The 14529-nt window shown below is 41.3% G+C and overlaps 1 protein-coding gene across 1 annotated transcript in view; it reads left to right on the forward strand.

Annotated features, from left to right (window-relative positions):
* The window catches only part of LOC106605659 (VPS10 domain-containing receptor SorCS3), a 78612-nt gene that overhangs the window by 58789 nt on the left and 5294 nt on the right, over positions 1-14529 (forward strand). Inside the window, exons 11-19 of the mRNA XM_045720996.2 lie at positions 4026-4128; positions 4450-4526; positions 4648-4742; positions 11911-12012; positions 12346-12463; positions 12689-12822; positions 13364-13477; positions 13703-13874; positions 14283-14466. Coding sequence (XP_045576952.1) covers positions 4026-4128; positions 4450-4526; positions 4648-4742; positions 11911-12012; positions 12346-12463; positions 12689-12822; positions 13364-13477; positions 13703-13874; positions 14283-14466 — 1099 coding nt within the window. The remainder of the gene's footprint in view (positions 1-4025; positions 4129-4449; positions 4527-4647; positions 4743-11910; positions 12013-12345; positions 12464-12688; positions 12823-13363; positions 13478-13702; positions 13875-14282; positions 14467-14529) is intronic.

Consider the following 14529-nt stretch of genomic DNA (forward strand, 5'->3'; position numbering starts at 1 on the left):
TCACCCTAATGAAAGTTACATTACAGTAAATGGCAGTTAGACAGTGCCCCATGGTGATCTGTGTTAGATATGTTTGATATTCATTTAAATAATCTATTCTTATATGAAAAGCGAGTTAATATAATATGCACATATTATGCATTTTTAAAAGAATGTATAATATGGCTCAGACACGAGACGTATGTGGCAGGGTCTGCAGGCAATTACGGACTAGAAAAAGAAAACCAGCCATGTCACAGACACCGACGTCTTGCTTCCAGACAAACTAAACACCTTCTTTGCCCGCTTTGAGGATAATACAGTGCCACCGAGGACTGCGGAACCTCCTTCTCCGTGGCCGACGTGAGTAAGACATTTAAACGTGTTAACCCTCGCAAGGCTGTTGGCCCAGACGGCATCCCTAGCCGCGTCCTCAGAGCATGCGCAGACCAGCTGGCTGGTGTGTTTACGGACATATTCAATCACTCCCTATGCCAGTCTGCTGTCCCCACATGCTTCAAGATGGCCATCATTGTTCCTGTACTCAAGAAGGCAAATATTACTGAACTAAATGACTATCGCCCCGTAGCACTCACTTCAGTCATCATGAAGTACTTTGAGAGACAAGTCAAGGATCATATCACCTCCACCTTACCTGCTACCTGCACAGGCATTTCGCTACACTCACATTAACATTGCTAACCATTTGTATGTGACCAATACAATTTTATTGGATTTGAGAGGAAAAATGTGTATAATTGTCACACCCTGATCAGTGTCATTTGTCCTCGTTATTGTCTCCACCCCCTCCAGGTGTCGCTTGTTTTCCCCAGTGTATTTATCCCTGTTTCCTGTCTCTCTGTGCCAGTTCGTCTTGTATGTTTCCAAGTCAACCAGCATTTTTCCCGTTCTCCTGCTTTTTGCATTCTCCTATTTCTAGTCCTCCTGGTTTTGACCCTTGCCTGTTTCTGGACTTTGTACCCGCCTGCCTGACCACGAGCCTGTCTGCCACTCTGTACCTCCTGGACTCTGATCTGGTTTTTATCTTTTTGCCTGTCCACGACCATTCTCTTGCCTACCCCTTTGGATTAATAAACATTGTATGACTCCAACCATCTGCCTCCTGTGTCTGCAATTGGGTCTCACCTTGTGCCTTGATAATAATAATGTTTTTGTCTGTCATACAAATTGCCTCCCCTCTGGGGGAATTACATCAGAGACATTAGTAATTTAGATGTATCAGTAAATGAAGCAATTTGGTCAGATTAGTCTTTGCACCTTGGATACATTTTTTTTATTACATGGCTTGTTTGCTTCAGAATGGAACAGCCAGCTCCAATGTCCTTTGTAGCCAGTTTAAATCTGTTGGTGAAAAATATTCAAATGTTGATTTGTTTCATAAATGGTCTTTGCAAACTTCCTTTTCAAAGAGATTAGTTTGAACACAGAGTCATATATAAATGAGTCAGATATACACTGAGTATACAAAACATTAAGGATACCTTCTCTTTCCATGAAATAGACTGACCAGGTGAATCCAGGTAAAAGCTATGATCCCTTATTGATGTCACTTGTTAAATCCACTTCAATCAGTGTAGATGAAGGGGAAGAGACAAGTTAAAGAAGGATGTTTAAGCCTTGAGACAATTGTGTATGTGTGCCATTCAGAGGGTGAATAGGAAAGACAAAATATTGAAGTGCCTTTGAACTAGGCATGGTAGTACGTGCCAGGCGCACCGGTTTGTGCAAAGAACTGCAACACAGCTTGGGTTTTCACGCTCAACAGTTTCCCATGTGTATCAAGAATGGTCCACCACTCAAAGGACATCAATCCAACTTGACACTACTGTGGGAGGCATTGGAGTCAACATGGGCCAGCATCCCTGTGAAATGCTCCAGGGAGGGTGTGGGGGGGGGGGGGTGTTCCTTATCTTTTGTATACCTAGTATAGATCCTTATAAGATGCATTTTATTTGATGTCTTGGTTTAGGCCCAGTGGCGATTTTAGCATGTAAATCTTGGTGGGCCCAAAAAATATATACAGTATATATGTTTTGACGCATGCCAGCAAAGCCACTACACAACACAACACTAAACAATACATTAATTGCACTAGAACGGTGACAAACGGTACCCACAAACTGTTAGGGCCTACATAAAGCTTTCCCAACAGCAGACCCAACACCTTACCACTGCCACACCTGGCTATCAGCAGAGCCTTGTCTGGCAGCAAAACAGTTCATTAAGCCTAATTTACAACTGATATGGTTGACTTGCTTAAACAAATTTGGTTTCTACTGACAATTGAGATGTACAATCTATAGCGTAAGGGGACGACGAGCGGATAAGCGGAAATCCGTAATTTCGAATAAAACGTTAATGAGCGAGCTAGGACGGACATAGTCAATATAACTATTTGTTCAGCACTTTTGAAATGTACGGTGACAGAATTCAGAACATGGACCATTTTTTACAGTATTCTCCCTGTACACCAAGTCAGAATGGTAGGATAAATAAATGGGGCATGTAAGCAGACAATGAAAGTTCTTACAATATTCAATGATTACATTTCTCTAAAACAGCGCTATAGGCTACATGTTCACCACCAAGTCAGAACAATAGGCTAAATTATAAGGGGGACATTGACAAAATTCTTAGGGTGATGTACATGGGTTACTAACAGCTTGCTACACAACATACAGTATGCTTAGTATTACAATGGTAGGGCATACAATACTGCCCTACCAAGCAAAAAGGCAGTAACTGCTCATAGTGTGGAACTGAGAAAAATGGCTTTTATTTACCTTGGTTTCACAGTAACCTAGTACAGTTACTGCTAATATGACCCCCATTTTCACCAAAACACAATACAATAGAGGCAGGATACTTGTACACATGATTAAGCATGTATTTAATGTTGCAAAAATGACAACTCATTTTCGGCCAAATGAGCAGTTACTGCCTTTTTGCTTGGTAGGGCAGAATACATTTTTGGACTCACCTTGTTGTGCTGTGCTCACTTGAACAGGAACAGGCGCGGCAGTCCTTTGTGGGCATATTTTGTCATCAAAGTCTGTCATTCTCTGAATTTATGGTGCTTTCAAGACAACTGCCAACTCTGAAAAAAACAAGGTTGAATCATGATGACGTCAGTGATCTTCAGGTCGGAGCTCTAGAAAGAGGCCTGAGTTCCCGACTTTCAATTCTGAGTTGGTTGACCATTCAAAATGTATTTTCCCAGTCGGAGCTATTTTTTTCTCCAGAGTTCCCAGTTGTCTTGAACTCATTGAAATCTGAGATTTCCTAGTTCCGAGTTTCCAGTTGTTTTGAGTGCGGCAGAAGTCATGCTGGATTGACAGCATGGCCAATGTTGAATGTTTATTCTTTTAAGCTTGGAAAAGAGACCCTTAAACCCATACTTGGACCACACACCCACTCCACCGAATAGCAGGCTAGTGATTGCTTGCAGTTAGCCACTGATTCTAAACCACTCATTGTTGAATTTGCGATTTCCAACTTGTTGTGTAATGTTTATGTCCAATGGCCAACGAGTACCGATTTGCTTTATCTATGATTTCTCTTCATTATTTATCTTCATATGACAAGGGTTGAAAAGGATTTGCCAGTAGATTGTCTGCTAGCTTGATGATGACTGCTAGCTTGCTAGCTAAGATTTTGGAAGTATAATCAAAGCTACTATAGAACGTGATTTGACTTCATTTTATCTGTGGCCAATTATCTTGAGCCTTCTTCGATGGGCACTTCTAATGTAACTCAATGGCAGCACCCATGGGGCTTGAAGTTTTTAGCTCTACCCGTAGATTTTGCGGTGATGTAGTGTCCCCATGAGTGACAGAACACTGAGCCAATCATGGCGCAACTAGAGAATATTACCAACCCCTATGCTCTGTATTTTCCGCTGGCAGCCCCACCAGCACAGAAACACCTGCATTTTGGAGCTGCCTTACTCAAGAAAGGCCCTGAAAAACGGGTCGCCACTGTTTAGGCCTATGTCTAAATGGAATCCATTGTGTTTGTTTTGGCAGCCATTTTGTTCTCTGCATCTGCACCTGGATATGCCTGTGAACCCTTACCTGCCTGGACGCATCTTCAGTAAGGACTCAGCACCAGGGATCATCGTAGCCACAGGTAGGACAGAAGCTGAAAAGGTTTATACTGCATGATATTTGAGTTCTAGCAACAAAATTGTAAAGACAGGCACAGCTGATAACATTGTGCAAGCTTTTATCTGTGGTACTGTAGAAATTTGAAAAATCTTCAAATAGAATACAGATCAATAAAAGTGTTCATAATGGGATCAAGTCCTCCAATGACTGGTGGCAGTCTAAAATAAAATAAAATGAGCTGCATAGCTATGAAAATGTTATGATCATTTATTTTCTTTGCAAATATGTATCTTTACTATGCAAATATACCGGTATATGAATTCAGATTTTCTTTTTTTTCCAGGCAACATTGGTACAGAGCTGTCCTCCACTAACCTTGGAATGTTTATAACATCTGATGCCGGCAATAGCTGGAGACAGGTGAGACCCATCTTTGCCTCAAATGGGCTCCAACTACAGTCCGATTTTCCTAAATATGCATTATGAATATGAAAAACTATTGATGTAAATCATATGTTTATTGTCTTCTACTTTTTATTAGATATTTGAAGAAGAACTTGGTGTTTGGTTTCTTGACAATGGAGGTGCTTTAGTTGCAGTGTCTTTAGTTGCAACAGTACCCATCCGGCACATATGGTATGTTCATTGTAATTACACTGTAGAGTACAGTGCCTTCAGAAAGTATTCACACCCTTTGACTTTTTCCACGTTTTGTTGTTACAAAGTGGGATAAAAATGAATTTAATACTCCCAAATGTAGAATAACAATTCTAATATTTATTAAACATTTATGAAAAATAAAACAGTAATATATCTTGATTAGATAACTATTAACTCCCTTTATACAATGCATGTTAGAAACACCTTTGGCAGAAAATTACAGCTTTGAGCCTTTTTGGGTAAGTCTGAGACCTGTGCACACTTGGATTGTACAATATTTGCTCATTATTCTTCAAAAAATAATTGAAGCTCCATCAAGTTGGTTGTTGATCATTGCTAGAAACCATTTGCATGTCTTGCCATAGATTTTCTAGCCACTTTAGGTCAAAACTGTAACTAGGCCTCTCAGGAACATTCAATGGTGTCTTGGTAAGCAACTCCAGTATAGATTTGGCTTTGTGATTTAGGTTATTGTCCTGCTTAAAGGTGAATTCATCTCCCAGTGTATATTGGAAAGAAGACTGAACCAGGTTTTCCTGGTTTGCATTATTTTGTTTAATTTTGTCTCGGATAACTCCCTAGTCCTTGCCAATGACAAGCAGACCCAGTCCTTGCTGATGACAAGCAGACCCAGTACTATGCTTGAAAATATGAAGAGTGGTACTCAGTGATGTGTTTGTGTTGGATTTGTCCCAAACATAATGTTTTGTATTCAGGACAAAAAGTAAATTTCTTTGCCACATCTTTTGCAATTATTACTTGAGTTCCTTGTTGCAAGCATCATACTTCCGGCGCCGACAGAGATGGCCGCCTCGCTTCGCGTTCTTAGGAAACTATGCAGTATTTTGTTTTTTTGATGTGTTATTTCTTACATTGTTACCCCAGGAAATCTTAAGTTTTATTACATACAGCCGGGAGGAACTATTGGATATAAGAGCAACGTTAACTCACTAACATTATGACCAGGAATACGACTTTCCCGAAGCGGATCCTCTGTTTGGTCCACCACCCAGGACAATGGATCGGATCCCAGCCGGAGACCCAAAACAATGGCGCCACAGAAGGGGCAGACGGAGCGGTCTTCTGGTCAGGCTCCGTAGACGGGCACATCGCGCACAGCTCCCGAGAATACTATTCGCCAATGTCCAGTCTCTTGACAACAAAGTAGACGAAATCCGAGCAAGGGTTGCCTTCCAGAGAGACATCAGACATTATAGCGTTCTTTATTTCATGGAAAAATGTCTCAATTGGGGAACGTCATCAGAGTCGGTAGAGCCACCTGGTTTCTTCACGCATCGCGCCGACAGAAACAAACATCTCTCTGGTAAGAAGAAGGGCGGGGGTGTATGCCTTATGATTAACGAGATGTGGTGTGATCGTAACAACATACAGGATCTCAAGTCCTTTTGTTCACCTGACCTAGAATTCCTTACAATCAAATGCCGACCGCTTTATCTACCAAGAGAATTCTCTTCGATCATAATCACAGTCGTGTATATCCTTCCCCCAAGCAGACACATCGACCGCCCTGAAAGAACTGCATTGGACTCTATGTAAACTGGAAACCACATATCCTGAGGCTGCATTTATTGTAACTGGGGATTTTAACAAGGCTAATCTGAAAACAAGGCTCCCTAAATTTTATCAGCATATCGACTGCGCAACCCGGGCTGGCAAAACCCTGGATCATTGTTATTCTAACTTCTGCGACGCATACAAAGCCCTCCCCCACCCTCCGTTCGGAAAATCTGACCACGACTCCCAACCTATAGACAGAAACTGAAACAGGAAACGCCCATGCTCAGGTCTGTTCAACGCTGGTCTGACCAATCGGATTCCACGAGTCAAGATTGCTTCGATCACGTGGACTGGGATATGTTCCGCATAGCGTCATCAATAACATTGATGAATACGCTGATTCGGTGAGCAAGTTTATTAGCCAGTGCATCGGTGATGTTGTACCCACAACGTCTATTAAAACATTCCCCAACCAGAAACCGTGGATTGATGGCAGCATTCGTGCAAAACTGAAAGCGCAATCCACTGCTTTTAATCAGGGCAAGGTGACCGGAAACATGACCGAATACAAACAGTGTAGCTATTCCCTCCGCAAGGCAATCAAACAAGCTAAGCGTCAGTATAGAGACAAAGTAGAGTCGCAATTCAACGGCTCAGACACGAGAGGTATGTGGCAGGGTCTACAGTCAATCACGGACTACAAAAGGAAAACCAGCCCCATCGCTGACCACGATGTCTTGCTCCCAGACAAACTAAACAACTTCTTTGCTCACTTTGAGGACAATACAGTGCCACCAACACGGCCCGCTACCAAAACCTGCAGGCTCTCCTTCACTGCTGCCAACATGAGTAAAACATTTAAACGTTTTAACCCTCGCAAGGCTGCCGGCCCAGACGGCATCCCTAGCCGCGTCCTCAGAGCATGCGCAGACCAGTTGGCTAGTGTGTTTACGGACATATTCAATCAATCCTTATCCAAGTCTGCTGTTCCCACATGCTTCAAGAGGGCCACCATTGTTCCTGTTCCCAAGAAAGCTAAGGTAAATGAGCTAAATGACTATCGCCCAGTAGCACTCACTTCCGTCATCATGAAGTGCTTTGAGAGACTTGTCAAGGACCATATCACCTCCACGCTACTTGACACCCTAGACCCACTCCAATTTTCTTACTGCCCCAATAGGTCCACAGACGACGCAATCGCAATCATACTGCACACTGCCCTAACCCATCTGGACAAGAGGAATACCTATGTAAGAATGATGTTCATCGACTACAGCTCAGCATTTAACACTATAGTACCCTCCAAACTCGTCATTAAGCTCGAGACCCTGGGTCTCGACCCCGCCCTGTGCAACTGGGTCCTGGACTTCCTGATGGGCCGCCCCCAGGTGGTTAGGGTAGGAAACAACATCTCCACCCCGCTGATCCTCAACACTGGGGCCCCACAAGGGTGCGTTCTCAGCCCTCTCCTGTACTCCCTGTTCACCCACGACTGCGTGGCCATGCATGCCTCCAACTCAATCATCAAGTTTGCAGACGACACTACAGTGGTAGGCTTGATTACCAACAACAACGAGACGGCTTACAGGGAGGAGGTGAGGGCCCTCGGAGTGTGGTGTCAGGAAAATAACCTCACACTCAATGTCAACAAAAAAAGGAGATGATCGGGGAGCAGCCCCCTATCCACATTGACGGGACAGTAGTGGAGAAGGTGGAAAGTTTTAAGTTCCTCGGCGTACATATCACGGACAAACTGAAATGGTCCACCCAATCCAGCTACGAACTGGTCCGTTTGGTACAATGTTGTGAAACTCATGAGAGACAATACGGCCATATTACCATAATAAGGTTTATATACTAGCCTCAGCGATGAGACTTACATCTAATGGTTGTATACAATTAATGAATAAGGATAAACCTATTTGGAATATGTTGGGATGCTTGTAAGATGTTAATGTGAGAGAATTGTATTTTCTGTTTAAAGTTTTACCAAGTCACCGGCACGCCCCCAGGGACACAGACAGGAAAAGGCATCATGTGACAGCCTTTTCTACGTTCAGTATATGATGTCAATACTGCCCCCTAGCCCCAACAGGTTAATCACGTAATAATAATTACAGAGTTATTTGATAAACCTGTCTTCAGGTTTAATGATGGCCAAAGACACGACACTTATGATAACTACAACTTCTGCTACAAGACCATGGTGCTTGCCTACGGAGCTGTGAGGGGAACGGCACCTCCGTACCTTCAGGCTCTGATCAGGCCCTACACCCAAAGAAGGGCACTGCGTTCATCCACCTCTGGCCTGCTGGCCCCCCTACCTCTGCGGAAGCACAGTTCCCGCTCAGCCCAGTCAAAACTGTTCGCTGCTCTGGCACCCCAATGGTGGAACAAGCTCCCTCACGACGCCAGGACAGCGGAGTCAATCACCACCTTCCGTAGACACCTGAAACCCCACCTCTTTAAGGAATACCTGGGATAGGATAAAGTAATCCTTCTAACCCCCCCCCCCCAAAAAAAGATATAGATGTACTATTGTAAAGTGGTTGTTCCACTGGATATCATAAGGTGAATGCACCAATTTGTAAGTCGCTCTGGATAAGAGCGTCTGCTAAATGACGTAAATGTAAATGTACAATGTTGTTGATCAATCCTCAGTTTTCTTATATCACAACCATTCAACTCTGTAACTGTTTTAAAATCACCATTGGCCTCATGTTGAAATCCCTGAGCAGTTTCCTTCCTCTCCAGCAACTGAGTTAGGAATGACGCCTATATCTTTGTAGTGACTGGGTGTATTGATACACCATCCAAAGCCTCATTAATAACTTCACCATGCTCAAAGGGATATTCAGCATCTGTTTTTTTATCTTAACAAATATTTGCGAGGAATTGAAAAACCCTGTCTTTGTGGTTGAATCTGTGCTTAAAATTCACTACTCTATTGAGGGACCTTACAGATAATTGAATGTGTGGGGTACAGAGATAGGGAGTTATTTAAAAAATCATGTTAACCACTATTGAACACATTTTTTAAGCACATTTTTACTCCTGAACTTATCTAGGTTTGCCATAGGAAAGGGGTTGAATACTTGTTGACTCAAGACATTTCAGCTTTTCATTTTTTCTTAATTTGGAAAATGTTCTACCAAAAAATTCTAACTTTGACATTAAAACCTGTTGGGGGATGGGGCAGTATTTGCACGGCCGGATAAAAAACATACCAGATTTAATCTGGTTACTACTCCTGCCCAGTAACTAGAATATGCATATAATTAGTAGATTTGGATAGAAAACACTCTAAAGTTTCTAAAACTGTTTGAATGGTGTCTGTGAGTATAACAGAACTCATATGGCAGGCCAAAACCTGAGAAGATTCCATGCAGGAAGTGGAAATCTGATTTGTGGAATCACCTTCAACACTTTGCCTATGAAACACACCGTGAGTTAGGATTCATTTAGCACTTCCTAAGGCTTCCACTAGATGTCTTTACAAAGTGGTTTGAGTCTTCTCCTGTAAAAACTGACCGAACGAGAAGGCTGTAAACTAGGTCACAGGCGGATGGCCATGTCTACTATGACGCGCATGCGTGTGGGGACCCTTTCTTTCCGAAACGTTTTATAAGACAATGCAATCGTCCGCCTTGAATATTATTGAAGTTCTGATAGAAAAAGGCCCTAAAGACTTATGCTATACAACGTTTGACATGTTTGAACGAACGTAAATATTATTTTTGGGCATTTTCGTGGCGACAAGTCCCGCGCCCTTTGGTACATTTTGAGTAGCCTACAGAACGCGCGAACAAGAAGGAGCTATTGGGACATAAATTATTAACTTTTTTGAACAAAACTACATTTGTTGTGGACCTGGGAATCCTGGAAGTGCCTTCTGATGAAGATAATCAAAGGTAAGTGAATATTTACAATAGTATATTTGATTTTAGATGGTTCCAAGATGGCACTAACCTGTATCGCCTAGCCTATTTTTCTGAGCATAGCACCTCGTTTATTGCAAAGTGTGATTTCCCAGTAAAGTTATTTTGAAATCTGGCAATGCGGTTGCATTCACGAGATGTTAATCTATAATTCTTTGAATGACAATATTATAATTTACCAATGTTTTCGAATAGTAATTTTGTAAATTGTAGCGCTGATTCACCGGCAGCATTTGAGGGAAAATATTTTCTGAATTTCACTGCCACTGTAAAATGCTGTTTTTGGATATAAATATGAACTTGATAGAACAACAAATGCATGTATTGTCTAACATAATGTCCTAGGAGTGTCATCTGATGAAGATTGTCAAAGGTTAGTGCATCATTTTAGCTGGTTTTCTGCTTTTGGTGACGCCTGTCTTTGCATTGAAAATAGCTGTGTGTAATATTTTGTCAATGTACTGTCCTAACATAATCTAACTTTATGCTTTCGCAGTAAAGCCTTTTTGAAATCGGACAACGTGGTTAGATTAAGGAGATGTTTATCTTTCAAAGGGTGTAAGATAGTTGATTGTTTGAGAAATTTAAATTATTCGATTTATTCTGTTTTGAATTTCGCACGTTGTATCTTGTCAAACAATCCCGTTAACGGGATCCGAACGGGAAGGGGTATCCCCAACAGGTTTTAATTGTTATTATGTGTAGATCAGTGACAAAAAATCAACATTTCAGCTGTAACACAACAAAATGCGGAAAAGTAAAGGGGTGTGAATACTTTCTGAAGGTAATGTATATGGTAGTATAATAATGATATTCATTGTATGTAAAGATGCATTATACTGTGCCTTATCAGTTGATTTCAGAAACGGGTGTGCAAAGCATAAAGACTAATGTTGATGTTCCCATTTAAGGACACAGTTCATTTAATTCTGATTTCAGTTTTGGTGTTGTTGTTGCATACGATTAAATGTAGCCTTGGAAATGCTGATTGGCAAGGTATATTTGCATGGCATGTCTGTCTCCATCAACTGCAACTGTTTCTCTCACCACATCAAAAGTGTCAGAATCTTTTCAACAAAGAATGTTACCGCTTTGCACTGTTCGTGGGTATTTTCGCAAATTACTTTTATGCAAATGTTGCCAAGTCCAGGTTTGAAGTATTGAGGGACTTTGTGGGCCTGGGTCTTTGTGTTGTTGGAACCCTGTCACGCCAGATACTTTGATATCCCCCGTACTGAAACAGTGTCACAATCAATTAAGATCTGTGAAGGGTGATTTAAGTCCCTCAATTTTTAGAGCGTGAGTCATATCTCTTTTTTATGTTTTGTCACCCTTGACATTTACCTAGACCTGTGAAACATTAGTTCTATTATTGAGTGCATAGTTGGGATACTTTTCCACATAGAGAACAGGTTGATATGGGTACTTCATTTTTCATCCATGATGAGAATGTATCTTACTGTCATAAGAACGGTATCACTAGGAATTTGGACTCTGTAGAAATGGTTAGAAATATTTTCTGTTAAACTCTTTTCATTGTCACACCTTACAAAGATTACAAAGATGCCAGAGAGTTACATCCTTTGAAATGGTGGTGTACATGTAATTATGCCATTACCAGCATAGTAATTAACTACATTATGTATTTAATCAGATGTTAATATTTGTTGTCCTGTGTTGCGAAATAGGATAAGTCTGGACGAGGGTAAGAAATGGGATCGTCACAGTTTCTCTCTGGTTCCATTGTTTCTGGATGGAGCTCTTATGCAACCAGAGAATCACATCATCACGTAAGTGGAGTTAGGGTTGGGTCAACATTAAGTAAACAAAGAACTCATATTCTTGGTTACAGGTCATCTGTTTATGAAAGTAAAATAGTGTTGTTATTATGCATGAATGGGTAAATAGCACCTAAACTTAATTTCTCAATTTACAATGTTTTGTTTGCCAGAGGTACTATACACATAGCTGTGTTTGCAAAGTTTTTTATTTTTGTTAATGTGTTTACGTTGAATGTCTGGGCCACAGCAGCAACACACTAGTCTGGGAAACATCTTCATTTTACAAGAGACAAAGACAATAAGGCTAATAACTTACGTAATGTTTTGTTTCGTTGATTTAAGTTTCACTGGACACTTAAGTCGTATTTCAGAATGGCAGCTGATAAAGATTGACTACAAAGCCATCTTTAGCAGGAGATGCATGGACGGAGATTATCAGACTTGGAACCTACATAACAAGGTTATGTACATAATGAAAGCTATTGATTTGATGCCAACATCAAGATAGGCATGTTTGTTTATTGTCACTGTGAACACAGCACATAGATGCATGTACACACATACAAACACACACACACACACACACACACAAACAGCTGAATCACATTGTACATTCATATAATTTCAGGCTATTGATCTGTAAAAAACATTGACTCAATGTAATGAAATGTAATGCGTTTGATAGGGAGAGCCATGTGTGATGGGAGAAAAGCAGACCTTTATGAAACGGAGGCCAGGGAACCGCTGTATGCTGACCCAGGACTACTCCCGAGTCATATCCTCAGAACCATGCATCTGCAGGGCATATGATTTTGAATGGTAAGTAAAGTTATGGTAGACTTCCTCAGTTGTTACATCAGTGAGTAGGCAAGGGGATTGTACATGTAACCCATCCCCCAACACTCTACTGGACATTAAATGGAATTGTTTCTTAATTACTGGAGCCTCACAGGACTTAACAGCCCCCCTAATCACATATCTAATCACCAAAACGATTAGTTTGCTCAACTTTATACCTCTTCAATTTCCCTAATGTTCTCCAGTTTATTGCATGTAGCCACTGTGCATGCATCCACACAATCCAATTATGGTTTGCAAATTGTGAATGTGACTAAGCTTGTCTAATTTACATAATGACAAATTATTTATTTTCATCCAATTAATAAGTAAGGAATTGCTAAATTAATTCTAAATGTATTGTATCTTTATCTCTGAAAATCTCTTCTGACAACAATCATGTCACTAGTTGTAGTCTTGCAGTCATACAAAAAATACTGACCTATTGCTCAACTACAAAATCTTTTTAGTGTCAGCGAGGGGAAAGTAGATAGTGTTTTATGACCAGTCTCATGTTTTACAGTGATTATGGGTATGAACGTCAAGCTGATGGAAAGTGTTCACCTGCTTTTTGGTTCGACCCAAACACGGTACCAAGAAGCTGTAGCACTAGCCAGAATTACCTCAATAGCACAGGGTAAGTAACTTGTACTATCCCTCATTCCTTCCTCCCTTGGGCAAAATAACACTCTTTCTGTGCAATGATTTGATATTCAGTGTTTTCCCACTCAGTAAGTATTGTTTTTGATTGAATAGGGCCCTTTGTTCAGCAAATGTCTTTCTCTGCATTGAGACTACAGTAAATCCAGTCTCACTCTCAATTATAAAATTACATCTATGCTGTGAATGTTGTCACTGGTAGGTACAGGAAGGTTTTGTCTAATAACTGCAAAGAGGGAGGAAAGGATGTGTACTCCCCCAGGAAACAGCATTGTTCCCCCAGGCCTCCCAGAGGCCTCAGACTGACCACCAGCCATGGAGACCTCACTGCCAACCTGGGCAGTAACGTCACCTTCCTGGTGCATCTGGACGATGTGAGTCTCCTCTCCCACCACTAACCAATACTGTGTCATTAGTAGGCATATTATTATTATTATTATTTCATCATGGAGCTGTGGAAGTTTGTCCTGGATTATCTTGTGCTTTTGAAGTGTTGGATGACGTGACGTCCCCAGAGTCTGAACCGCTTTTGTCTGGTTTTGGAATGAAAGAGCACTATGACTCACTACATTGTCTCTGTTTCTTTTTCTTTCTATCTTTATCTCTCACTTTCTCCTCCTGAGTTCTCTCTAGTTCGTTCTCGTCTCCAGAGTGCTTCTCCTATGTCTAATCTCAAAGCTCATCCCAAGTATTTCCCTAGACAACTCTTCCCTGTGAAAGATAATGCAGTGTCATAACAATCTGTTCTGACTAATGATGTCTGTCTTACTTCCTATCTCCAGGGAAACTCATTGTGGACATATATCCAGCTAGACTTTGGGGATGGCATCACAGTCATGTACAACCTGAGCCGGAGAGGCGATGGGATCAAACACAGCTATAGAGCACCTGGGATCTTCAGAGTGACAGCACATGCTGAGAACAGCCAGGGATATGACAGCAGCTCCATATTCTTACATATCACCAGTATGTCAACAAGAAACACTGGCTCCCTTAAGTCTCATGTGGTTTCATGATTTTCCCTGACAA

Source organism: Salmo salar, chromosome 01 (assembly GCF_965601325.2).
Source record: "Salmo salar chromosome 01, fSalSal1, whole genome shotgun sequence".
NCBI classification, from domain to species: Eukaryota; Metazoa; Chordata; class Actinopteri; order Salmoniformes; family Salmonidae; genus Salmo; species Salmo salar.